General features: G+C 41.9%; 1 protein-coding gene across 2 annotated transcripts in view; it reads left to right on the plus strand.

Moving 5' to 3' along the window:
* The window catches only part of TIAM2 (TIAM Rac1 associated GEF 2), a 189,818-nt gene that overhangs the window by 76,311 nt on the left and 86,970 nt on the right, over positions 1 to 26,537 (plus strand). For both annotated transcript variants that reach the window (XM_045009400.1, XM_045009401.1), the window contains exons 5-9: positions 5,908 to 6,080; positions 8,920 to 9,144; positions 20,586 to 20,771; positions 22,142 to 22,288; positions 25,581 to 25,652. In XM_045009400.1, the coding sequence (XP_044865335.1) occupies positions 5,908 to 6,080; positions 8,920 to 9,144; positions 20,586 to 20,771; positions 22,142 to 22,288; positions 25,581 to 25,652 (803 nt within the window). The remainder of the gene's footprint in view (positions 1 to 5,907; positions 6,081 to 8,919; positions 9,145 to 20,585; positions 20,772 to 22,141; positions 22,289 to 25,580; positions 25,653 to 26,537) is intronic.

Below are 26,537 nucleotides of genomic sequence, written 5' to 3' on the forward strand. Positions count from 1 at the left end.
CACTGCCGCCTTTGCAGGGCTGCTGGCGCCCCTGCACTATGCCGGCTCCTCCATGGCTGAGGCTCGCCGCCCCTGCAAGCCAACACTCTCCGGTGCCTCCGGAAGGCGGCTCCTCCCTGCCGAGCTAGGGCACTGCTTTTTGGCGCCCCCAACCACTTGACGCCCTAGCGACCGCGTAGTTCGCCTAGTGGTTGCACTGGCCCTGGTGGCAGAGGAAGCCCTTCTAGCACCTAAATCTCAACAGCGGGGCACTGGAGTCCCTTTCTCCCCAGAACCCTGGTGCAGCTCTGGTACTCCCCCGTCCAGCCATGGCCCCGTGTCCGTGGCACAAAACTCTCCTCTCCTGTGGCAACTCACATCCCACCGATTCCTCCCCACTCGTTGCTGTCCCACATCACTGCCCTCTACACCAGGGGTTCTCAACCTTTTTCTTTCCGAGCCCCTCCCAACATGCTATAAAAACTCCATGGCCCACCTGTGCCCATAACTGGTTTTCTGCACACAAAAGCCAGGGCTGGCATTAGGGGATAGTAAGCAGGGCAGTTGGCTGGGGCCTCGTGCCACAGGGCTACCCTGCCGCAAAGTTGCATTGCTCAGGCTTTGGCTTCAGCCCCAGATGGTGGGGCTCAGGACTCTGGGCTTCAGCCCATGCAGTGGGGCTTTGGCTTTCTGCCCTGGGCCCCAGCGAGTCTAATGCTGGCCCTACTTGGTGGACTCCCTGATACCTGCTTGCGGCCCCTCAGGAGCTCCCGGACTGCTGGTTGAGAACCACTGGTCTACACTCCTCCCCACTCTTCTCCCCCCTGCTTCCCTTGCATGAGACAGCACAGTGTGGAGCCAATCTGGTAGGGGGGAAGAAAGCTGTTTGTGGGTTGATGGATGACTGTTGTGTTGGAGGTAAGGTTGCATGTTTGCTACTGAGTGTAATGGAGGAAGTAGGTGTGTTACCAGCAGCGGATGGGTGTCAGCAAATATGTGGAGGAAAATCAACATACAATTTGTTTTGGGGAGGTGGAGGAATTTAACAGGGGATTTCCTAAATTGTATAGATTACACCTCTGGGAATTGCCTTGTAGTTAATATAATGTTAAATTTAATAAGTAAGGAAATAGTCAAAGTAAATGGTTTCCTAGCATATTTGAGACTGGAAGAGAGAATATAATAACCTTCCCACAGGTTTCACTTTACAAAATTATTACCTGACTCACACCTGCGTCTAGACCTGAAGAAAAATAAATACTGTGCTGTAAGTATCGGTGATGTTCAAAATGTTGCAATGTCAAGGAAAGAAAGAAAAAAATACAGTAATTCTGCACGATAATTCTGAGATCCGTTGTTAAGCGATCAAAATGCCATCAAACTGAGGCTATGTCTACAATATGTACCTTTTAGCAACACAGCTGTGCTGCTACAGCCCTGCTGCTAAAAGGTGCGCAGTGTAGCTGCTCTTTGTCGGCAGGAGAGAGCTCTCCCACCAACAAAAAAAATAATTCCACCCCCAGCGGGAGGCGGTAGTTTTATTGGTGGGAGAGCTCTCGTGCCAACAAAACGCTGTTCACACTGGCGCTTTTCGTCACTAAAACTTTTGTCATTCGCGGGTTTTTTTCTCTTTTCACACCCCTGAATGACAAAAGTTTTACCGATGAAAGTTAATTAACAGGTTAAATCACTTTTCTTTATCACTAGACTGAGGCAGTAAAATGAATCATGCTGCAAATAGCATATGTAAAGAGAAAAAGCAGTATCTGAATACCACCCTTTCCTCACCTTTGTTTAGACACTGAAGTGTAAATATGAGTTTAATCTGTGTTTTGAAAGACTTCTTAAAGTACCAACACAACACCTTACTCTAAATATGTTACAGTAATAAGACTCTCACAAAACAAGTGCATCTTGAATGCTTTTCACATGAGATTAGTGTTATAGTTACCTTCATGGTGCTGGATCTTTTTGTCTGTTAGTTGTTCATAAATAGACATTTCCTTGATCATACATAACTTTACTTGTCTTGAAAAGATTTTTGTTGCCAAAATAAACTTGTCTGTGTGGATTTCAAGGCCTCCTTCTTTTATTTTAATTTAATGTATTTATTTAGAATCATAGAATCATAGAATTCAAGATCAGAAGGGACCATTATGATCATCTAGTCTGACCTCCTGCAAGATGCAGGCCACATAAGCCGATCCACCCACTCCTTAAGCAAGCGACCCCTGCCCCATGCTTCGGAGGAAGGCGAAAAACCTCCAGGGCCACTGCCAATCTACCCTGGAGGAAAAGCATACTATACTAAGCATATATAGCATACTATACTAAGATCAAGAAACTTGCTTCAGAACTCCTTGTGTAGATTTTGATCAAATCTTGGTTTAATTGATTCTAGAAATTTAAATAACCAAGATATAAATACATTTTTAAAAGAGCCACGTGTGTGAATGAGAACAGCATGTTTCTCTGCATTCTGTTGATGTGTGTTTAGTTATAAATATGCAAAAGGCTTACAACCTTCTGGTTACCTGCCAGACTTGGATTTATCAGTGTCCTGAGGCCTCCACTTTACTTAGTATGCTGACAAGACCTGAGCTTGAATAGTAAACCTTTAACAAGGGGAACTCTTCTTCCCATCTGTCCCCTCTAATTTATTTATTTTAACAAGGGAAATTGCTTTCCCACCAATTCCCCCTCAGTACAAGCTTTGATCAAAACACATAGACTATAATCCGTTCCAGTGCAGCATCAGGAATAGGGAGAATGTGTGGACCTATCTATTTATAAGGATTATAGTTCTGCTGTTACTTGGCTAAACTCTAAAACGTGCCTTGCTCCTCTGAAAAACTTAATATTAGTGGAAAACTACCAGGATAAAAATATGTATTAAAATACCCTTCCTTATGTTCTTATAACACGTTGAGGGTATTAGAAAGAATTTTAAAATAATGTAATTTACACTTTTTATAAACAGAACAGTAAATCCAGATAAGTCAAAATACTTTGAGATGGTACAGTGCCCTCTGACTGAAGAAAACTGGGAATATATACAAGAACAAAGCACCAACCCATTAAAAGCAGGCTTGAATTCTAAACCTCTAATCCAAGCTGTGCATAACCTCATAACGCAGTTATGTCTGTGCAAGGTGTGTGTGCATAGTGGCTGTAAAACGCTGCTGCTGATGTATGCAAGTGCAGAATTTTGATTTGGTACTGCTACGCCCACTCTGCTGAGCTATAAGTGACTACAGTAGGCGCAATGCCTCTTATTTCAGAGCAAATCATGCCCCTGTCACTGCATCTGCACAGAGCCCTTAGTGTGGCTCTGTTGTATGGGGAAGCAGAGCATAGCAGGCTGGGGACAAAGCTGCGGATACACTGGCCAGTTCTTCAGACACCCTAGGTGTGTATGTGTTTGTAGTGAAGGGCACATAAATGTCTGTGTAGGCTGCTCCAGCTATTGGACTGCAGTGACCTCAGTGGGGTATACTAGGGAGAGAATTCTTTCCTCTGAGTATCAACCTAGCACTCAGGCCGCCTGGGTGCTAATTTCTGAATTTACTGTTTACATTTAATTCACATTAGAGAATGAAACGAGACTGGTCAGATTCACTTTTGTTTCTCTTAATTCTCTATAGAGATGGGTCACAACCAGAACATTGGCTCCAAACTCTATAAGTCCTTAACAGCCAGCATGCACCGATCGCTATAATGGGTTAAACTGGAGAGCAGAATCCAAACAACCCTGAATTGTGAGGAGGTTTGAAGCTGGAGCTGGTTTTACATCTAAACTTGGTGACCTAGGTTGCACCTCCAGTTCTCATGAACTAGAACTCTGTGATTTTGGATTTCCAACACTAGTCAGAGGAACGTTAAAAATGGGGGAGAAATCTATTTTCAATTAATTTTTTTTTAAAAAGAATGTGTAAAACGGAAACATTTCTATTTGTATTTTAGGTTGTATGACATCCCCATCACACACCACTATAAGTGCACACACGCGTGTGCACACACACACAGAGATGCACCACTATTCTCACAATCACCACTTTAGGGCCAAAATTTAAGTTTTGCTCTAAACAGCATTATAGTGCCTCTTAATTTGAAAAATGGTGGGAAAAGGTAGAATGTTAATCCTTGTTTGTCTCAGTTTCAAACCCTTTACTGTATATTTCTATAGTTCAGGACAGATATATATTCATAGATTAAAAAGCCAGAAGGGACCTTTGTGATTATCTAGTCCAGGGGTCGGCAACCTTTTAGAAGTGCTGTGCCGAGTCTTCATTTATTTACTTTAATTTAAGGTTTCGCGTGCTGGTAATACATTTTAACGTTTTTAGAAGATCTCTTTCTATAAGTCTATAATATATAACTAAACTATTGTTGTATGTAAAGTAAATAAGGTTTTTAAAATTTTTAAGAAACTTCATTTAAAATTAAATTAAAATGCAGAGCCCCTCCCCCCCCTCCCTCGGACCGGTGGCCAGGACCCAGGGAGTGTGAGTGCTACTGAAAATCAGCTCGTGTGCCGCCTTCGGCACGCGTGCCATAGGTTGCCTACCCCGATCTAGTCTGACCTCCTTTATAACACAGGCCATAGGAATTCCCTGAATTAATTCCTGTTAAATTAGAGCAGATCTTTTAGAACAAACATTCAGCTTTGTTTTAAAAATTGACAGTGATGGATCCTCGGTAAACAGTTCCAGTGGTTAATTACCCTCACTGTTAAAAATTTGCACCTCATTTCTAGTCTGAATAAGTGTAGCTTCAACTTCCAGGTATTGGATCTTGTTATACCCTTTGTCTGCTAGACTGAAGACCTCTCTATTAAATTTCTCTTCACCGTGTAGGTACTTATAGACTGCAATCAGGTCACCCCTAACCATCTCTTTGTTATATATATATATATATGAGTATCAGCTTAGTTACTGAGTTTTAGTTCCAGGATGCAGATGTGGCCATCTGCTATCTGGCATGTCATTCTATCTGAAAAACTGAGAATGCAGTCCAAGAAAGGGAAATCCTTTAAAACATCCAAGTTATTTGGATGGTGATCGGTGTCTTACTACAGAATTTGCAGATAGAAACAAGGGAACCAAAGTTAATCTCCAGAGATGCTTACTCATTTTCTACAGTATTTGAAGATCAAAAGTACTGAGCGTCTGCTAATCCCCTTTAGCAAATATTAAGGTTTCCCAGGTGACTGGGTGAGAGAGAACTGGCTCCTTAAATTATTAAATAAACACAACAGCTTCTTCAGCTGAGTAGCCTTTTATGTGCTCTAGCACAGAGGTTTTCAACCTTTTCCTTTCTGAACCACCCCCACCCCAACGTGCAATTAAAAACTCTAGGGCCCACCAGTGCCACAGCAACTGCTTTTCTGCATACAAAAGCCACGGCCGGCATTAGGGCAGTTGCCTGGAGCCCCATGCCATAGGGCCCCCACAAAGGTACATTGTTCAGGCTTCAGCTTCAGTCCCAGGTGGTGGGGCTCAGAGTCCCAGGCTTCAGCCCCATGTGGTGAGGCTTCAGCTTTCTGCCCTGGGCCCCAGCGAGTAATTCTGGCCCTGCTTGGCAGACCCCCTGAAACCTGCTCATGGCCACCTGAGGGACTCCAGATCCCTGGCTGAGAACCACTGCTCTAGCATTTTGACATTCTAAGTTTACTAAGCTATAATTTATTTTTTCAGCCCAAGTTTGTCTTTCAGAAAACATTTTTCCTGTTTATTAGTTATCCGTTTTCCCTTCTTATTGACAAAGCCACCATTAACCTTTGCCTTCTCTTGGTTTAGTAATTCTTCTCTTTGCTGTCCACCATTGGAGTTTGAGTGTGTCTGGCATCTTAATTCTTTATTCCTACAGCATGTCGTGTAAAAGAACATTGGAAGCTCACTTTGTTTCTCTTTTTTTTTTCCCCCAAAGGTTGTACCCTGCTGTTTTATGAGACTTATGGCAGGAATTCCATGGAACAGAGCAGTTCACCAAGATATGCTCTGTTTGCAGAGGACAGCATAGTGCAGTCTGTCCCTGAACATCCCAAGAAGGAAAATGTGTTTTGCCTCAGCAATTCTTTTGGAGATGTGTATCTATTTCAGGTAATGATATTATTTTTATTTGTCTTTATATTTCATATAATTAGTAATGTGCCCTGTGCTGATTGACTGTTTGCTCCAGTGGTTTGACCATTGGCCTGTTAAACCCAGGGTTGTGAGTTCAATCCTTGAGGGGGCCATTTAGGGATCGGGGGCAAAAATTTGTCTGGGGATTGGTCCTGCTTTGAGCAGGGGGTTGGACTAGCTGACCTCCTGAGGTCCCTTCTAACCCTGAGATTCTATGAAACAATCCTCCCCCTCCTGCTCCTTTACAGTCTCTTCACCTTAGTTTCATTCTACAGCTATCCCTCTTCTCCACTGCCCTGTCTCTGTCACTCCCTTTCCCTTCCCTTTTCTTTCCATTTATCTGATCTCCTTCCCTTCCACCCTCAGAAATTGTGGAACTAACATGCTGTTTGCTGCAATCACTTTGTTCACACTGCCTGTGTGTTCTACAGGGCCGCCCAGAGGATTCCGGGGGCCCAGGGTCTTCGGCGGTGGGGGCCCCCGCTTCGGCGGTAAGTTGGCGGCGGGGGGTCCTTCCGTTCCGGGACCCGCCGCCAAAGTGCCCCAAAGACCCACAGCGGGGACCCCCCCTCCGCCGAATTACCGCCGAAGCGGGATCCGCCGCCAAAGTGCAGCCCCCACCGCGGGTCTTCAGGGCACTTTGGCGGTGGGTCCCGGAACGGAAGGACCCCCCTGCCGCCGAATTACCGCCGAAGACCCGGCTGCATTCCGGCGGCGGGTCCCGCTTCGGCGGTAATTCGGTGGCGGGGGGGTCCTTCTATCCTGGAGAGGAAGGACCCCCCCGCCTGCGAAGACCGGGAGCGAAGAAGCTCTGGGGGCCCGGGCCCCACGAGAGTTTTCCGGGGCCCCTGGAGCGAGTGAAGGACCCCACTCCAGGGCCCCCGAAAATCTCTCGTGGGGGCCCCTGCTGGGCCCGGGGCCTGGGGTGAATTGCCCCACTTGCCCCCCCCTCTGGGCGGCCCTGGTGTTCTACTCCTTTATCACTCTGTGTCTGTCCCATCTATTTAGATAGTAAGGCCTTTGGGATAGGGACAGGACAGTCAGCTGCTCTGTATTTGTATAGTGCCTGGCACAATGGGGCCCCATTCTTGGTTGGCCCTTGTAATAAACATGATTAATAGTAGTAAGCTATCTATCTGTGCTAATGGGTGTGTTAGCTTCATCTGTTTGTTTTTAAGACAAATCTTAGTCTGTACCTCAGACTTTCACTCAATTCTGTCTTTAAGCAAAACTTTCATTGATGTGAATGGGGATTTTTGCCAGAGGGAGGACTGAGTGAAAACCAAGCGCCATGTTCTCCACTCCATTAACGCTGTTTTTTTGCTGGTTGGGGAAGGGAAAGGCAAGGGGTACGTAAGAAGAGGTGGGAACAGGGAGGGTAAGCCAGATGAGTAGCAGAGGAGATGATCAGAGTCAGTCAAGAGAGACAGAAACGATGAGAATTAGACAGCCAAATGTAACATGAGCTTAAGTGAGCAGTCTACTGTGAAAGGTAACAGTAGAACAATGATGTTCAGATAGAGGACAAAAGCGATTGAGAAATGTCTGGTCCTGACAAGGAGGAGGGCTGCAGGCATGAAATTAAAACAATACTTAACTGTGATAACTGTTGCTGCTGTCATGATTTTAGAGCTCCTCCAGGTCTGTCACTGGTCCATTCAGGTGCATGAGACTTCATCAGTGAACTCAGCCACCCACAGCTACAGAAATCATGGAGGGGCTGGAATGGATGGGGTTAAAATAAATAAGCAGAGTGTAACTTATGCTGTAAGGCATCTATTGTTTGCCCGTTACAGCCCATAGGAAATCAGCAGTATTATCAAAATCCAGACACATCTATTAGCACTCCACAGTTCTATACGGACAGACCCACCCTGACTCCGTTAGCCTCAAAGGGAATTTTGCTTCTGCTAAGCGTTGACGTTTGGAACCCCCAAAAAGTAGTTAATAATCTAAGGAAACTAACCACTTGTCTGTATTATTGGAGAGGCTCCTAACGTCAAGCCATCCTTCTAAGGAAAAATACATTGCTGCAAAGCTGCATTTTTTAAATTGATGTTTGCAGGCACTTTATAAAAATGCATCCTCCCTTGTCCTTCTGTGCTCCCTCCACTAATTTGTGCTTATTTAAATATGCAGACCTCTGTCCTCGGAAATCAGTTTTGTGGCCACTATCCCTGTGACCAAATTGGACTGAAGGAAATTTACCTTCATAGCCTATCAGTTTTATTTCTTAACTGGCTGGAGGATTGAGCCATACAAATCACTTCACCTCCACAACTCTCAGAAGTGCTCTTGTGCTTGCTGATTCTACAGCACTCACAGGCCTGGCAGGACTCACAAGTGAAAGGTTGGGTGTAGCAATCATGGGGTACATCAGCATTGCAATACAAAACCCACCGCATTGAGTCTCAGAGCCTGGGTCAGTTGACTCGGGCTTGCAGGGCTAAAAATTGCAGAGTAGACATTCAGGCTCAGACTGGAGCTCAGGTTCTGGGACCCTTCTGCCTCACGGGGTCATGGAGCCTGGACTCCATGCTGAATCTGAACATCTACACTGAAATTTTATAGTCCCACAGCCCAAGTCAGCTGACCTGGGCCAGCCGCAGCCATGCTTGGGTTTTTTCATATCACAGTGTAGACATACCCCATGAGACAGTGGAGAAAAGGCTAGCAGCACCTACTTAACTTAACTCTACACACATGCATAATTTAAAGCATTAAGCTCTTATAAATCAAAGCACCTGACAAAAACTTCTTAGTATCACCTAAGTCCTCTTTGATTATAATGTTGCTTTCTTGATCTGTTATGTAGGCAACAAGCCAGACGGACCTGGAAAACTGGATTACAGCAATACACTCGGCTTGTGCTTCCCTCTTTGCAAAGAAACTTGGGAAAGAGGACACTGTCAGGCTTTTGAAAAACCAGACCAAGAGCCTTATCCAGAAGATTGACATGGATAGTAAGATGAAAAAGATGGCAGAATTACAGCTTTCAATTGTCAGCGATCCAAAAAATAGGAAGGCCATAGAGAATCAGGTACTACTCATCATGTATTAATTTCTGCTACTGAATTTTGTTACACAGGCTTGACTACAAAGGCTCATCTGCTCTGGGCTCAGATTTTGTTAATGTTTCCTAGGCTTGGAGAACAAGTGTCCCTATGGATTCACACTTCAAAACAGGGAAATCACTGGCAGCTGTACAATGCCATACAAAAGACCTAGCCCATAGTTATAGAAGCTAACTACTACAACTTTGCCTGTAACGACTACTAATCAAGTTTCCACATATGGAAATGGATATTTCTGTAGCATGCTGCAAAAGTCAAACAAGGTCTATGTTATACTTGTGTTGGGTGAATTGCCAGACATTCCCGTCTTCTGCTCTTGTTGCTTATAGTTTATTAGCTGCTCATATAAGTATTAAGAATGAAACATCATTAACATATGGAACAAAACCAGGAGACAGTTATGGAATCTGAATTCTTAATGTTTAGGGTGAAATTCTCCAGTCTCTTTACACAAAGACTTCCAAGGCTAGCTACACAAAAGGACTTTAGTACCTAACTGTCACTTTAGGAACCTCAATCTGCCCCCGAACTCTGTAGGCACCTAAACTTGCTCAGTGCCCAATACTAATTTTTGCAGTAAAAGTTCCTGATCTGCTTATGTTTCTGCCTCTCCGCCTATGCACAGCAGCCCCACGCCAGGTGTCTGGATGCCTAAGCCTCAAAGCAATGCACAAACCAGGGGGAGATAGGCATTTCTCTGCCTAACTTGCCTGTGGGGCCTGATCCAGTAATCATGTTCAGACCTTGCCTACCCTATTGGACCCCTATAGCCATGCTTACACAAAACGCTGGGGGTGCGGGAGGAGGACCTTCCTCATAGCTTTTAGTTTAGTGGCTAGGTTTCTCACCTGTGGCATAGGAGGCTCCTGGTCCAGAATGTTGCAAAATAAATCAAAAGTGTGGATCCCAGTGATTTTTTTTTTTTAAAGTTAGGGGTGGCAATGCTCAGCATCACCACACCTAAGTTCCTTTGTGAATCTAGGGCCTAGTGATAGTTTTGCCTGGGTAAAGACTGACGATCCAAAGCCAATTAAGTGCATAAAAAAACTTCTTTTGATTTAAGTGGGGTTTGGATCAGACCCTCAGTCTTGTGACCTAAACTCAGATATGAAGCCATGATTTCCAGAGGGGAGAATCTATTGTACTATACTACTTTATAACCTGCAATTCAATAATAGAAGTAATGCAGGTAAATATTTATTTAATTATTTACCCATCCATTTAAAGGAACAGACTTTAACAGTGTAGTGTTATTCATGGATATAGTCTTAATGAGGGCATATTAATTTCTCTTAATTACATAGTCCAAGGCTTGAATATCTCCATTGTTTCCCAGTCTGGTTCACTGAAAAAATGGGTTGTAGTCTTTTGCAATTAAAATCCATCACTGGCACTGCAGAAGATTCATTCCCGTTAAACTTCTGTTTAAGAATTTCTCGCAAGGTCAGGTAAATGACACAAAGAGTGAGTTAGATCATTCACAAACCGCATAGTTTGCGCACAATGAATTCATAATGAGACTTTTCTCTGGCTTTTATCTCACTGATTGCTATATGATCTCTTATTGCAACTGCTAAATGTTTGTTGGCCATGTCAAATGGGTGAGAAAGCAATAGATAACCTTGCTTTCTAAACTCTTAATTCACAAGTCACAGCATAGGGCGCATTAAAAAGACCTTAAAATATAATTTTAAAATTAATGATTTTGAAATCATATTCCTCAGCTTTAATTCTGTGTAGTTTAGTTTGTTTTTAACCAGTTTCATGAACAGTGGCACTATAGATTATGGGGCAATTTTTTAGTCTGCCGCATAGGAATTTGATCGTATAGCTTCAGTCTACATAAATGGGAGTCATGTGTATAGATGACTGTACCTCTCCCTCAGTTTTCCTGTGTGTCTAATATATAACAACGTAGGCTGGTGCTCTAGTTTATTAATAATGATTTTAGTTACTCTTCCGTAGAACTTCATATGTGAAATCTTGACCCCAGTGATGTCCTTGGGAATTTTGTGTTTGACTTCATTGGGCTAAATTTCACACTAAGTGGTTAAATTTAGGACCCAGTCTTGCACTTCGTAAAATCTCTGGGATTAGTACCATCCAAGGGAAAATTTTACTATAGGAACCTACGACTCCCCAAGACTTACAGCTTCTATCTTCCTCAACATCTGTGTTGTTTAAAAAGCAAGATACTGAATGCCTATGCTTTGGTGGGAGGGGAGTTTAGACAGTGGGAGATATCTACATCCCTGCAGCATGTGGTTCTTGTCATACCATTCACCAGCCTCTGAAGAGGGGTTACAGTATGGGAATCTGTACATGTGAATTTTTAAGTATGTGTACATATTTAAATGTGTGTGTATATATGTTTTTAAACTTTCAGTTATTTAGGAGTTTGGGGAGTTTTAATAGTATTGGGTTTGGTTGCTAGCATTTGATAAAGAATGATTGCATTTCTAACATTTGGCAATCCAAAGAATTTTAAAGTTTTTAAATAATATTTGCTCTCCCCCCAAAAAAGACACCAAGAAGAAGGTGTTATTTTTATAACTCTCTGCCTCAGGGCTTGTTGATATTTCGGCTGCCAGACAGGTAGCCAAAGTATCTCCTAGATCAGGGACTGCCTCCATCAGTAGATGTAGTGTTTTTAGAGCCACATGGGACCCCAGTCCACTAATAGCAGACTTGGAGCCCTCTTACAAAGAATGGTGACCCACTGAATAGGCTTTAAAATAATTAAATCCACTGTATGGGGGAAACCCACAAAGGGTGTGCTGTAACTACAGATACAAAGGTCTTGGGAGGGGCCATAGCTAATGGATTAGCTCTGAGTCTGAAATCTGTTTATGCCATCTCATGGATCTGGGAGCTGTGATATATTTGTCTTTGTCTACGTATATCATACATATTTTATGGGTGGGATTTTCAAAAGCACTCCAGCTTGGGCTAACTCTTTTCCCATTGGAGTCCATAGTAAAACTCCCATTGAATTAAATGGGAAGGGAGATGAGACAAAGTAGAGTGCTTCTGAAAATCCCATACTAAACATCTCAGTTCTCAGAACTAACAGCACTACTACAGTTACTTTTGTTCTGGAGCTGCAGTAGCATTTTGCCACCAAACATTGTGAGGGCAAATTTTTTGTACATGAGGGTCTGTACACGAAGTGGGTGCATATACACTTATCTTCAGGCACAGCTTAGGCACCCACATTTAACCACTTTGGCTCACTTAATTGTTAAACATGCGTACGGTTGTGTAGTAGGCAAATAAATCATAATATATGCTACAATCATGGGACCCAGTTTAACTATCATTAAAGGCAATGAAAACACTCCATTTGACTTCAATGGAAGTGGGTTCAGGTGCATGTCCAGGAAATCTTTAAATAGAATTATTTTAAAAAGAATATTGCAAAATAAATCAAAAGTAGGGGCCTGCATCTGTGCACATGGGGAACATCTATTAGCATGAATGGAAAGTCCACTGTGGACAGAAGGCAGTATGTATCTCTTAATGTTTTTATTAATGTGTTTGCTACTTTTCAATCACATGGCTGTTTCGCTCCCTATTCCTCTTCGTTTTGTTATGAATTTCTTTTAAAAGAAAGAATCATATGGAATAACTTCGAGTAACATCGGCTTGAATGCATTCTGGGCTTCTTTCTAAAGGTTCTAAAATGGCAGCATAATCATGTTTTTTCAATAATTTTGACGTAGCTGCCATGATTCACATTTGCTGTGGACATTATACTTAACTCACTTGTCAGATGGTTGTGAGGAGAGGTATTTTCTTTTTATTAGCAGGCACTAAAACAATGAAATGTTAATGAGAAAAGCAGACACGTGCTTGGAATTACTTTCATGGGAGTTTTCCTAGGTTTCCTTTAGCTAAGTGTATTTTGTCTGTCACCTTAAAAGCCAAAGCAGCAAGATCAATAGGACTGCATTCTGCTTGCCCAAAGTCATCTTGAAATATACTGTACTAGTTCCCCTTCGCCTGCCTCTACTGTCCTCTCTCTCATTGCCCCTTAGAGGGCAATGCATTACATGGTTTGTTTAACATTTAACAGATTATTTTTCTGTTTAACATGTAATAGATTTCTCCCTCAGTAACAAATATTTATAAGATCATGACTTTAATTTCAAGCTATTTTATTGTGCAAACTGACCTCCCAAACTCCAACTTTTCATAATTATTTTTAAAGAATGAAATGTAATACTGTTAGATAATAACATACATGAGTAAAAAGTCACAGTACCCATTCTCCAAGGTAATCTTTTCAAAAGCACTTTGCTGGGTCCTTGCTGTTTTTGTTGCAAGAGAAATACAGCTTTAGTTGCAATCGATCCAGTTACTTTTTTTAAAATTGGCGCACTCGGGGACTATAACAATTGATATCTAGATTTATTGGGTCAGAGCATCAGGTGGTGTAAATCAGTGTCACTTCATTGAGTACAATAGACTACACTGATTTGCATCAGCTGATATTCTAGCCCATTTATTTTTTACTGTGTAAAATTGTCCTTCACTCCATCCTCAGTAAAATACTTCCATTTTAGTGATTGCATGTGCATCTCACCACTATGGAAAGAAGTAAATAGGCAGGGAGAGAAGTTAGGGAAATGTTGCTCTGATCTTCACACTGGTGTATTTGCCATTTTGCGGATCCTGAATCAAGAAAGGAAATCAACCAAGGTTTTGAATAAAATATTTTCTTTAAACTTAAGATGTAGAGCATCTCTGCATTTGGAGAAACTGTGTTGGAGGCTGGAGATTATGGGCTGCAGGCTAATTCTTCTTTGCAGAAGGCAAGTTGCTGATAAATTTGCGCCCTAATTAAGTAAGTTTCTTAAGCATATGCCTAACTTTAAGCATGTGAATAGTCCAATGGGGCTACTCACTTGCCTGAAGTTAAGCACATGCCTAGTGCCTTACAGAATCAGGGCCTTGACGCTGGTGCTATGACCCTGAAATGATGACTCCTTTCCATACTGTGGTCAATATGGGAAATATTGTGTACATCTGTACTTCCAGCGATAAGAAAGTGGCATTGATTGGAAAAAGCTAGCTGTCTGTAGTTTTTTCTCCCCGTGTATTCTTCTTGTTATTTCAGGATATTTTCTTTAATGTTTCTTAACTTATTAGACAGAATGATAAATAAAGGATAGTATTGATTTTACATTAATGTTGTTTTACTGTGTTCTCTTTCATTTTTCATCTCTTTGATTTCAAAGATATAGTGATAGCTGAAGTAACCCTTATGTTATACAAATTCCTGGAAGGGTGCCATAGTTGCTGCTTTAAGTTCTCTGTAGGAACACATGACAAAATAAAAAGATCTTTTCACAGTCCCCTGATAGTGAGTGACTCATTCATCCAGATGGGTGCAATATGGATTGTGTCTGAGAACTGAGGAATGGAATGCAAAGAGTTTTGTGTTTGTAATGTGGTCGAAAAGCTGTTTCTATAAAACAGCAGGGATTTTTTCTTTTAAATCCATGGGGCCACAGTAGGTTCCCCAGATCAGCTTCTAAAGATTCATTCTGTCTGGAAAAAAGTCTCAGGGAAAAATCCTGCACTTCTTACTCATGCAAGTAGTCCTGTTGCAGTCATTTCTGTTAGCAAGGAGCACAGTGTTTTGTGTATGGGGGAAAAAAATCACATCAGTTTAAAGTGTTGGACAAATCTTTTCCTTCTCCTCACCTTTACCTGGGCTCCTTTCGCTTTGGGGCAATGGGAAGAATTTGTTTTAAAATCATATCATGTGTCAAGGATTTTTATTCTTTTTGTAATTCTGGCTCAGTCTGTGTGAGCATAAAGCTTTTTCATGTGAGAGTATTTAGAGCAATCTTTAAGTGTGTTTTGTCTATATTTGTCCCCTTTTCATAGGAGTCAGCTCGTACATCTGACACCCCATTTGTGTGGAGATGGTTTTTGTTACACTGGGCTTTCCCTACCTAAAATGATCCTTCTCAGAGCTTCATGTAAAGAGCTGCATTCAAGAAGCCAGGAATAATACAGCCAGCATTGACTGGCATTTTGGTCCAGATCCTCAAAGGTATTTAGGCACCTAACTCCCACAGAAATCAGTGAGAATTGGTGTCTAAATATCTTTTAATGTCACTTTAGGCCCTTATCTGTTAACTATTTACATATATTTCAGTCCTGTAGCCGATCCTATAGGTTGATGAATTAGCACAGATACGAACAATGCAAGCGTCTTAGCTCATATCATCCTATAAGGGTGCCATATATTTTACCCTATAGTTGTTTTCCAATTTCTTAATAGATTTTTCTCTAACCTAGGAGCTATTTCTCCTAGTGATCTAAGAGTAATCCTTGCTTCCCAAATGCTTTCTCTTCCTCTTGCACCTCAGCTATTGAAGCTTCTTCCTCCCCAGTCCAGGTATCTGCTGCAAAAATAATCCATCTTGCCTAGCACTCTAACCATGTTCAACCACTCTACAATTCCTCTAGTGACCCTCAGCCTATATCATTCAAGTACCTCATCCATGTCTTCAAGATCTGCCACAATTTTATCTCATTTCTATCTTTCTGCCTTTGTTTCATTTTTTTTCTCTCAAGGCACTTATGTGGATGCTCCCTTTGTTTTTCTCCCATGCCCACCTCTCTGTTTCTGACTATAATGTATACGATGCCAATCCCTGTCTTCTTTTAACTCCCTTTCCAACACCCACTTCTTCAAGGAGACTTATAACCTCTGGCTGAGATTTTAAAACCAATGGGACTTGGATGCCATTGGTGGGAATTGAGCATCCAGCCCCCCCTAGTTGGCTTTGCAGATCTCCATCTATCAATCAAAACATTTACTATTATGAACAAAATACTGGCAGTTACCAGGAAGAATTCTAGCTTGCCATGTGGCCAGGCAATCTGACTGTCCTCTCCTTTGTCCTACCTATAATTGATAATGGCTGGGTGGATGGCCAGAAGTGTTTTCTGTTGTGTTGTGTATGGTTTTTTTGTTTTTTGTTTTTTTAAATGTCTCAAAACCATCAAGTCTGTTTAGCTAGCCTATCATATATGTGACCACCTACTGTTCCCATTATCATTCTTCTCCTCCTTCCATTCCCTGCTGTTGTTTGTTGCATTGACCTTTTTTACCTCGTGTCTTAAATTAGAAGTAGGGGCTATTGTGTATGTGCATGATGGGGTTAAATCCTCTAGTCTTAACTCAGGCTGAAATCAATGGGATATTTGGCTCATTCAAGTTAAAAGCAGAGTAAGGATTGTAGCTGCTAGCCCATGGATTGTAATTAACATGTTGGACCAGGATGTGTTTTACTTTGAAGTTGTTGCTTTTTAGATTGTAAGTTTTCCCCTTTAGTCTTCAAGTGTATAAATCATGGGCAGGGAGAATTATCGTAGTTTAAAAGGTTTAGACAAGTAGCAGCTGGTATTGGTTCACAGTCTCCGATTGGTTCCAGACATCCTTGGTTTTGATAAGACTACAAGACAATCCCTGAAATTCCATGCCCACAGCTTTTGCTAATGCCATTAAATGTAACATCATGATTACTGGTGCTTTGGGAGTTGATTAGCTAGCATCCTGCGTGGCTGATAAACACAGTCATGTAATCTTTTCTCCAGAAGATCCTTGCATCATCTCTTCCTGTCCCTCCCCAATTTTAGCTTATATTTATTTAAAATACATTTCTGTAGAAAAGCTTATGTGGGATTTTCAAAGGAGTTTAAGGAACTTTGGTGCCTAAACTCCATGCTTTTCTGAGAGTTGGTGGGCCTAACTTCCTGAGTGTCCAGGAAAATCCCAACTCTGTTTGTTTGTTAAATGTGGGATTTTCAAATATATTCAGACTCAGCCTAACTTTGCCTCCTTTGAAAACTCCCATGACTATCATGGGAGCTGACATAGGCAACAGCTGAACGTTTTTGAAAATTCCATTCTAAGGCTGTCCCTGCACTGCAGCTGGGAGGTGTAATTCCCAGCGGGTGTAGACTTACTCAGGCTAACTCTGCTCAAGGTAGCATGCTAAAAATAGCAGTGTGACTGCAGCAGCTCGTGCTACAGCTTGGGCTAATCGCTCAAGTACAACCCTGTCCAAGACCCCAGGTATGCGCTTGGGAGGCTAGCTCAAGCTGCTGTCTGTGCCCGTGCTACTTTGAGCAAAGCTTATGCATGTACTTCTACGCAGGCTGGGAATCACACCTTTCAGCTGCAGTGTAGACATACCCTATGTGAAAAGACAGACCTGAGCTTTTTGTTGTTGTGGAAAGCTTGCAACACACTTTCATTCTGTGGGCGTCAGTGTATGGAGAGTGAAGACTGTTGTTGAACCACATACTATTTTACCCCATCCATGAAGTAGAGGTAGATGGAAAAGTGTCATATTAAAGGTGTGTGGTGAAAGGAGTTGAAGTAAAGGGAAACTTAAAATAAAGAACAATCATAAAATAAATCCAGGGTGTGTGGTGAGGGGAAGAGTTCCTTGAAGGATTTATGCACAAGCATATATATATGTATTTAAAAGTTGTTTCTGGTGAGACTGCACTAGGTATTTTCCTTATGTGAAGGGTATCTCTCTGTCTTTTTTTGTGTACATTTGTGCATCTCTTCTTTGTGACCTAAAACTACATTTTTTTCAGAGACTAACACTCAAAGTTTTTTTCTTTCTGGATTTGCATAACGTAAAGTTTTTCTGATCAAGAATACTCTGAGATGGTATGTCACAGAAAAATGGGAGGCTCTCTTTTTGGCTCCTCTTTTTAAGGAGCCCAAGAAGCAGATAACTCTGACCTGTGTAATAATGGTGCCAGCTTTATGTTTGTGAACATGTGTGTGAGGGGAGGAGTGGAGGAACAATAAATGAGGAACTCAAAGTGAATCCAGAACATTTAGTGGCTCCTCACTCAGTTGCAGTGCCTACCACCGCCATCACTCCTCTTTCTTTATGATAAGAAGCCTGATTACTCCATTTTTTTCACCCATGAAATTAACAGAGTTGCACCAGCATAAAACTAAAACAATGCAGTGGTGAATTGAGCCCTTTCTGTTGTCTGCAGGAGATGGGGGGGGGAGCGGGAAGACAGTACTCCCCAACACTGGTAGCTCTATTATAGGAGACTTTCTATGGTACCTCTTCTTATGGAATAATTGCAATAGCAAGAAAGAGAATTTAAAAAATCCATTACCGTGGGAAATGGTCATTTTCCTGTTCAATGGAGCACAGACATTAAAACAAACATTTGGAAAAAACAAAAAGAGGTGTGCATCAAACATGCTGCAGCATATCCCACTCCTTCAGAATGAATAATGTATTTGGAACCTCTGGTGTCTCAGGCCAGCATGTAGCTGGCAACTCAAGACTTGTCTACCTGAAGTATTTTTGCGCTGGTGAAGCTACACTCAGCCCATGCAGGTGTGCTACACTATTGTAAAGCAGGGTTTATACCAACAGGACTTATTGTGCTTTCAAACGCCATTGCAAAAATTAGTGATGTAGATGAGCCCTAAGAAATGTATAAGAAATAAGGCAGCAGGGCAGGAGAAAAGCAGTCTCACAACTCAGAGAACTATTAGCAAGTTAAAGCAGAAATGAAAAACCGGTTGCAAAAATTAGGATATTGCGTAGCTTATCCAGAATTATCTGTTTTATTTTTTATTATTGAATCATTTCCTTGGTTACATCGCTTGTGGTTGTGTCACTCATAAAGCATTAAGGACTAGGAAAGGGTGACTTGTCTGTGGATGACCTTGAAATTAAATTGAGTTGTCTATCAAGAAAATATGGTTGTTCCAGTATTTTCCTGAAGCCATACTTAACTACCTATGTGTACTCTTCCTGAAGTGCATTGGGGAGAGCAGCATTCAGAAGGAGCCAGTAGAATTTAGCAGTGTAACAAACTAGGCAAGGAAGTCATTAATTTCTTTCTGATATTTGGTGACATGACAAGGAAACTGATCTGATTTCACTTCAAGCCAAATGTGTTAGTCAATCGGTGCACCTAGAATTTTTATACCCATGTTATCAGCTTGTCCTGTGGGCAATAAATGATTGAAAGGTACTTGTCCAGACTGAGTTTTTAATAGTTCTAGAATTCAGATAGCAGCATTTTTCTACACAATGTACACAATGTCTACATGTAAAATGCTACAGCAGCACAGCTGCGCCACTATAGTGCTTCAGTGTAGACACTGCCTACACCAGTTGATTCTCCCATCAATGGAGGTAATCTGCCTCCCCAGGAGGCAGTCACTAGGTCGATGGAAGAATTCTTCTGGTGACCTAGCGCTATCAGCATGGGGACTTAGGTCAACATAACTATGCTGCTCAAGGGGGTGGATTTTTCACATCCCTGACCAATTTTCTAGTATAGACTAGGCCTAAGTGTGGCCATGGTTAACTTGCAAAATACAGCTGCTCTTTTCTGTTGAGTCATGTAATGTAATGCAATATATAATACATACATAGTCAGCCTGATTCCACCTGCACTTACACTCTCTAAATCAAGCAGTTTACACCAGTATAACTGAGGGCAAAATCTGGCCCACATACATTGCGAGTGCGTGCACACACACACACACACACACACCCAGGTTTCAGGTTTGGGTACTTATGTTCAGTATCCAGTCCAGCATTTGGATCTTCAGTTTGAAATTTATTCATATAAGTGCACACCTTAAATGAACATTTTCACCTTTGAACTCCTCAGGTTAGGATTTGGGTGCCTAGTTTAGTTTAAAAATTGGACTCTCAGCAAGCGTGTGTGTGTATTTAAATATTTTTATATTGTATTAAGCAAACACACTTCTCACTGCAGCAGTCTCTATTATATCTAAGGCTTATAATGTATTTAATTCACATTTACAGTATGATTAGGTATAGGAAATGGTTTACCTGTTAATAGGAGTAAGACCCAGACATGCTGGTGTTACCAGTTGCTACCTCTTCTTTAGGAATGGGGGATTCAAAGGGAAGAGCACTAAAAGACCAGCAAAACCCCTCAACGTTGCTTCTTGGGTGATTGATTTCGCTGAGTCATGCAGCTTTGCTTTTAGGCAACCAAACATAGAATCTAAGCTCATAAAAATGTAGGAAACAAAATTAATCAATTTTCTTGAAACTTCTTGAACCACAAGGATTTGTTTTTATGTAATTGCTTCTGTGGGAATCAGGCTACCCACGATCCATTCATCTTGTCAGTATATATTTAGGACCACCAGCTTTGTTTTATTTCAAGCCATTTTTTGAGTTGTTGTAACACAATATGACTGAATGTGTTTTGGCAGGGGGAAAACTAATCCAATCCATATATCTCCAGATGAAAGTAATTTACTAGACGTTTGTGGAAGAGCTCACATTTTCAACGAGACCCACAAAAACATTTTTTCCTCTAATTGTCCCTCTTCATATCTAAATAGATCCAGCAATGGGAGCAGAATCTAGAGAAATTTAACATGGACCTCTTCAGGACGCGCTGCTACCTGGCGAGTCTACAAGGTGGGGAGTTACCAAACCCTAAGAGCCTTCTGGCCGCCACCAGCCGTCCTTCAAAACTGGCACTGGGGAGACTGGGCATCTTCTCAGTCTCCTCCTTCCATGCACTGGTGAGTGTGACTGCACTTTATGTGACGGTGTTATAGAAAGGTCTGGTTACCTTATCACTAGTGATTTAGTTGTATGAAGAGTAAAGCCAGGGAAACTAACATAGACACGCTCACACACAGCGCCAAACCCACCAGCTGCCAAAGAAACCCTGTTAGTTCGCAGACTCTAAATGTTTAGGAATTATCTTGCCCAGAGACAGACTTTGGGACCTGGAAGCATTGGGCCATGCTTTCTTTCGCCCCAGATTTGGGGACTCTGAAATGTTGAGGCTTATCTCAGCTTTCATTTAAAACAAAAAGACAACCATGTAAGTTTCTGACCTTCTTCTTTGCAGAGATGGGCTTGAAAATGTCAACTTATCATTGTGGAAGGTTTGCCACAGTGATTTTTTTTTCTCCCTTAAATTCACAGATGAACTTTTATATAAATTAAATACATCAAATTGGGATGAGGGCTGGAGTCAATATTTTTAAAAGTGACTAGTGATTTTGGGCCCATCAGTGTTGAGCTGCTCATCTTAAAACAGCTTAAAAGAGCTTGATTTTGCCAAGCACCCTCCATCTGAAAATCAGGCCTCTTTACAGTGTCTCAAATTGTGCCCCCAAACGTGGGGGGAGGTATCCAAAATCATTAGACACTTTTGAAAATCTTGTTGTCAGTGTGCAAAGAATAATAGAGCGGATCCTTAGCAGTTGTACGCTGTTGTACCTTTCAACAGATCTACCATAGTTTGCACCATCTGAGAATCTTCCCTCATCTCTCTAACCCTTGCCAAAAATCCTAAGGCTGATCACAATGAGCAGGACTGGATCACATTTGGTGTGGTAGAGAATGAGGGTGAAAGAGTTTTGAAGGTCCATCTTGACATATTAAGGCAAGCTCTGTCACAGACAAGGACTATATTTCTCTCTTGCACATGTGCGCGCTCTCTCTCTCTCTTTGCCCATGTGGCTAGTGTTATTGTTTGCTAATAGTGTGAAGTGACAATATGCTGTTATCTTGTATGCCCGAGACTTTTGTGTGCCTTCCTTCCTTGAGGAATTTAACATCTAAATCATGGCTTATCATTCTTCCTCAGGATCTTTGCAATAACTTCTTCAGTCGCACAGTTTACAGCCTTGTACTAGCACTAGCTTGTTGTTGGGCAGAGCAGTATTTTCTCAGTATCTTCCCTACCTTGACTTTTTTTACATCATATTTCTTCAATTGTCACTTTGTATTAATAAAAAAAGGAGCAGCAGTGCAGAAGGTTTGGGACCATGTTGAGACAAACTGAAATAACCCTCATTTGATGCCTCATTATAATTATTTTGGAGTTATCTTGCTGTTATGTGATGGAGATGTGAAGGCTTGTATGTATGTTTAATAGATCTGCTCCAGGGATGAGGCTGCTCTCAGGAAACGAACGCTGTCTCTGTCACAAAGGGTACGAAGTAAGAAGGGCTTATTTTCCTCACTCAAAGGGCTAGACACTTTGGCAAGAAAAGGGAAAGAAAAACGACCTTCAGTAACTCAGGTAAATGCCAGTTTAAAATTATTAAAAGGCTTGTAAATGACAGTACTGAAAATTAAGTTCCTATTGCTTTGTGTACATTGCTGAATAAGAAAGATTCTGACCCACAGGAGTAGAAAGTCAGTGGCTCTAGACAAGCAGGGCCTGAGAATGTTGGGAGGGCAGTGCACTCGGCAAGGGGAGGTGGAGATCCCTGCAGCAACACTTTGGAGTGACCTCATGTGGTGGACATGCAAAGCAGCCCTGCTGGGTCTTGAGAAGAGCTTAGGCTCTGGTGCTCCTTCAGCCAGAGAGGGAAGGATGTGATGACTTGGGGGGCTAGATTTTCAGCTGGCATAAATCTGCACAGCTCCACTGACTTCAGTGGAGTTACTTCAGTTCAGGGGTGGCTCTAGGTATTTTTCCGCCCCAAGCACGGCAGGCAGGCTGCCTTCAGTGGCTTGCCTGCGGGAGGTCCCCGGTCCCGCGGATTTGGCGGCAGCCTGTGGGAGGTCCGCCAAAGCCACGGGACCAGCGGACCCTCCGCAGGCATGCCGCCGAAGGCAACCTGCCTGCCGCCCTTGCGGAGACCAGCAGAGCGCCCTCCGTGGCTTGCTGCCCCAGGCACGCGCTTGGCGTGCTGGTGCCTGGAGCCGCCCCTGATTTAGTTAGCACCAGATGAGGATCTGGTAGGGTTTTTCTGAATTGTACAAGCAGTAAAGGAAAGGAGAGAGGGAGTGGGGGGTATCTCAAAAAACCCAGACAGAAACTTTTGTTTAACTGTCATAAAGAAGGCAGGCTCATGCACACATTCAGAACACTACTATTTTCCGTAGCTTTCTGCGTGCCTACCGTGTCAGTAGGGCTCATTTTGTAAAACCAGCTATGTGGGTCATTCATTAGTCCATCTTATTCTTCTGTTATTCCCCCAGTCTTGCATTTTACTTTTATTAAACAGAAATCCCTGATCATGTAGCATTTGAAAATTGGCTGCTGCAAATACACCAGTAATTTGCTTTCAGACTTTTTAAACATGCCCATCCATATTCATATCACAATAGCCCGAGAGCTGATGTAATAGATTTAATATTGCATGTTAATGTGTCTGTGTTTTATGGTCTAGCAGTTCATATTCTGAATGGGTAAATATTTATCTACATAATAGACTAAGGGTGTAGTCTATTGGGTAGTGACATATTTCAGCATATCAGAGAGATGTGCTTTCATGATGAACGTAGGTAAGAAATGACTGTGAGACCCAAGCCTGACTGAGCCCCTGGCTAATATCTACAGGGCTGGGAAGAGACACGGTGCATCCCCTGCCCACTATCCCTCCCTATCCTGACTCTATATGACTCCCCTTCATGCCCCAGACCCTGTGGAGAGGCCTCCACAGAGTTCAGAGGGGGGTTGTGTCACCAAGGCAGCTATATCCCTCCTTTTTTGAGTGGAAGGGGGGAAATCTGAACATGAAGAGGAAGGCGCCTCCACGGTCAGATTTGCTGGCATCAATCTGGGCAAAATGCTCCTTTCGTTACCGTCACTGCAGGGAATTAGCGCCAAGCTGGCCCCAAATAAATCTCAGTTTTCATAGACTTTGTGGGTTTTTTTTTTAAATTACTTCACTTTTTATTTAAAATCCTACTGTAAAACTAAGGAAAAGTAAACACTAAGTACTGTGTGTCAGTAATACTAGGGCTCTGACTCATGTCCGTAAAAGTGAAGAATTTAAGAATGGTGGCTGAAATTTTCACCCCTGACCCTCACAGTGTGCCATAGAGTTGCATAGCCATATAGATAGATCTATTCAGGACCCAGTCCTGCCTTCCTTGTGTACCTGTTGAATCCAGTAGGAATTTGGGATGAGCAGGGAAGGCATGAGTGAGTGCTGTGTTCACAGTGCTGTGGTTCCTAATCATCAGATTGTGAGTTAAGAAGAGGATGTCAGCCTTGCCTCTGAATCTCCTTGCTTTCATTGATTTAATTCAAATTGAATGTGGTGGTTCAAAATACTTTAAGCAGAAAGTCAGATAGCGTACTCTCAAACCTTTTAAAGTCTTTTTTATCTTCAGCCCAATTTTATTTCATGGTATTAATTTAAAGTCCACCCTGGGAAGATTTCCAATATAAAACTGAATGAAGGGGATAGTATTTTGTTTCCCCATTATTTAGAAACCGATCAGTTATGGAAACTGAATCCTGGCAGATGGGTGATAGCAAGGTTCACATCATCCCTGGTCTCTAAAGCAGTTTCTGTTTCTTTGATTCTAAGTTGCAAACTATTTCAAAAAGTCATACAAATAAGATACTTTGATTAGAGCTGTGAGTGGAACATGGGAAAGGAAGTTCATAAGTGTTGCTGTTTATTCACATTTCAATACTGCATCATGTGTACATGTCAAGAGAAGAGAGCTTGCGATTGTCTTCTGTATCTTAAGACAATTCTCTGGGATGACCAAAACCCGACATTTTCTAACAAAGAAGTTAGTGTCTGATATTGTCCTACTTTGCTGGTATCAGAAGTGAGCTAAAAATTACGTTTTGCTTACATATGCCTTTTTGGAGGTTGGTCCTATTACTTACAAGTGGCAAAGCCATGAATGACGTATACAGGTCTATCTAGATACTATATGACACTAATCACCATAGTAACTGAGTGTATCCATAATCATGAATGGCTTTTTTTAGCCTCCCAGCACCTGTGAGTTAGGTAAGCTTTATCCCCACTTTGAGAACTTTAGCCTTAATTTCTCCATGTCTCAGTTTCCCATCTCTAATGTGGGGATAATACTCAGCTACCATTGTTTGTTATTGGTACTATTTTGTTTGCCCTTCTTTCTATAAAGGTAGTCTTCTCTTACAACTGTGAGTCCAAGCTAATGTGTTTTAGAAAACCACAACATTTATTTAGAATAGCGTTTCTATAAATAATAGTGACATGATTTGACATGATATGGTATTTCACAGGCTACCAGGACTGGAAACTGTTGGCCAGAGGGTTAGTTTGCCACTTGAAGATACTAGATAAATGCAACTTATCATGTGGATATAAGCAACATATATAGATAGATAAGAGTGAAGAATGTGTGTGTGGCATCATAAGAGGAGTCTTGGTGCAGGGTTCACTAGTCAAAATAAAATGGTAACATGTCGCAAAAATAATCTATTCTCAGGTTGGTTGGTTGATGGAATGATATTTTGTTACCTTTCATCTTTGTTTATGCACAAGAGATTTAGTTGCATTGGAAACTAACCTTATATGTTACATAGCACTTAGTTTGTTTGATTATTTATCTGTGCATTTGTTTTAATTTAGATTTTTGATTCAACTGGGGGAAATGGATTTGCAGGCACACAGTTACTCCAGAAATCATCCAACTCTATTGAGGTAAGATGAACTAGTCTGTGTACTGCATCGTTAAATTTCTGAAGGGATGTCACATAAGTATATGAAAAAAGAACTTCAGAATCTTTATTGAATATCATCTTGTATTAGTTGACAGAACCACAATTTGTTTTATGTGGGTTTTTAAATGTGTAAGGTAGACTTTTTCCTTAACTAAAACTTCCTATATCATCCTGATCCCCACTTGTGTGTGTGTGTGTGTGTGTGTGAGAGAGAGAGTGCATGAATGCAAGAGAGAATCAGCAATTAGTTAATTTGGAAGTATTCATTTCTTTTATAGTATAGCCTAGACCAAGTTATTACTGGATTTTTGCTCGCCATTTACCAAGAATTAGTTTGAAAGAACCTGTATATTTAAAGATTAAGAAACTGTAATATTACAGAGCCTGTATTTTCAGGTAGAAAGAAACAGAACCAAATGTGCCTGGCTGCAGCGTACATGGGGGAGGGGATGTGGTGGAGGGCAGTAGAACCCTTCCCCACTTGCAGTACCCTGCATAGTGGCTGGTCACAGTCATAATGCTCCTCCTTAGTGCCTTCTGGGATGCAAGCCACTCTAAAGGAGGAGGGAGGGTTATGGGGATCTGACCTCTACCCTGGCCACACAATTGTCTAGGAGCAGAAAAGAGCACAGTCCCCCCCGTTCCTCTGGGGTGATGTCGCTCTGCGCTGCCCCTGAAGCAGAGCAGTATACGGCATAACTGCCACAATTCAGTCCTTACTGTTTCAATGTTAGTTGTATTTGCAGGTACAATGAGGACTTAAAATGTAATGTAGAATCTGGATGGCATCAGGATCATTTTGAGGGCTTTCCATCTCCTCTCCCTTCTTAGGCTTGTGCAAATATTCCCCTCTAAGATGATCACT

Source organism: Mauremys mutica, chromosome 3 (assembly GCF_020497125.1).
Source record: "Mauremys mutica isolate MM-2020 ecotype Southern chromosome 3, ASM2049712v1, whole genome shotgun sequence".
NCBI lineage: Eukaryota > Metazoa > Chordata > Testudines > Geoemydidae > Mauremys > Mauremys mutica.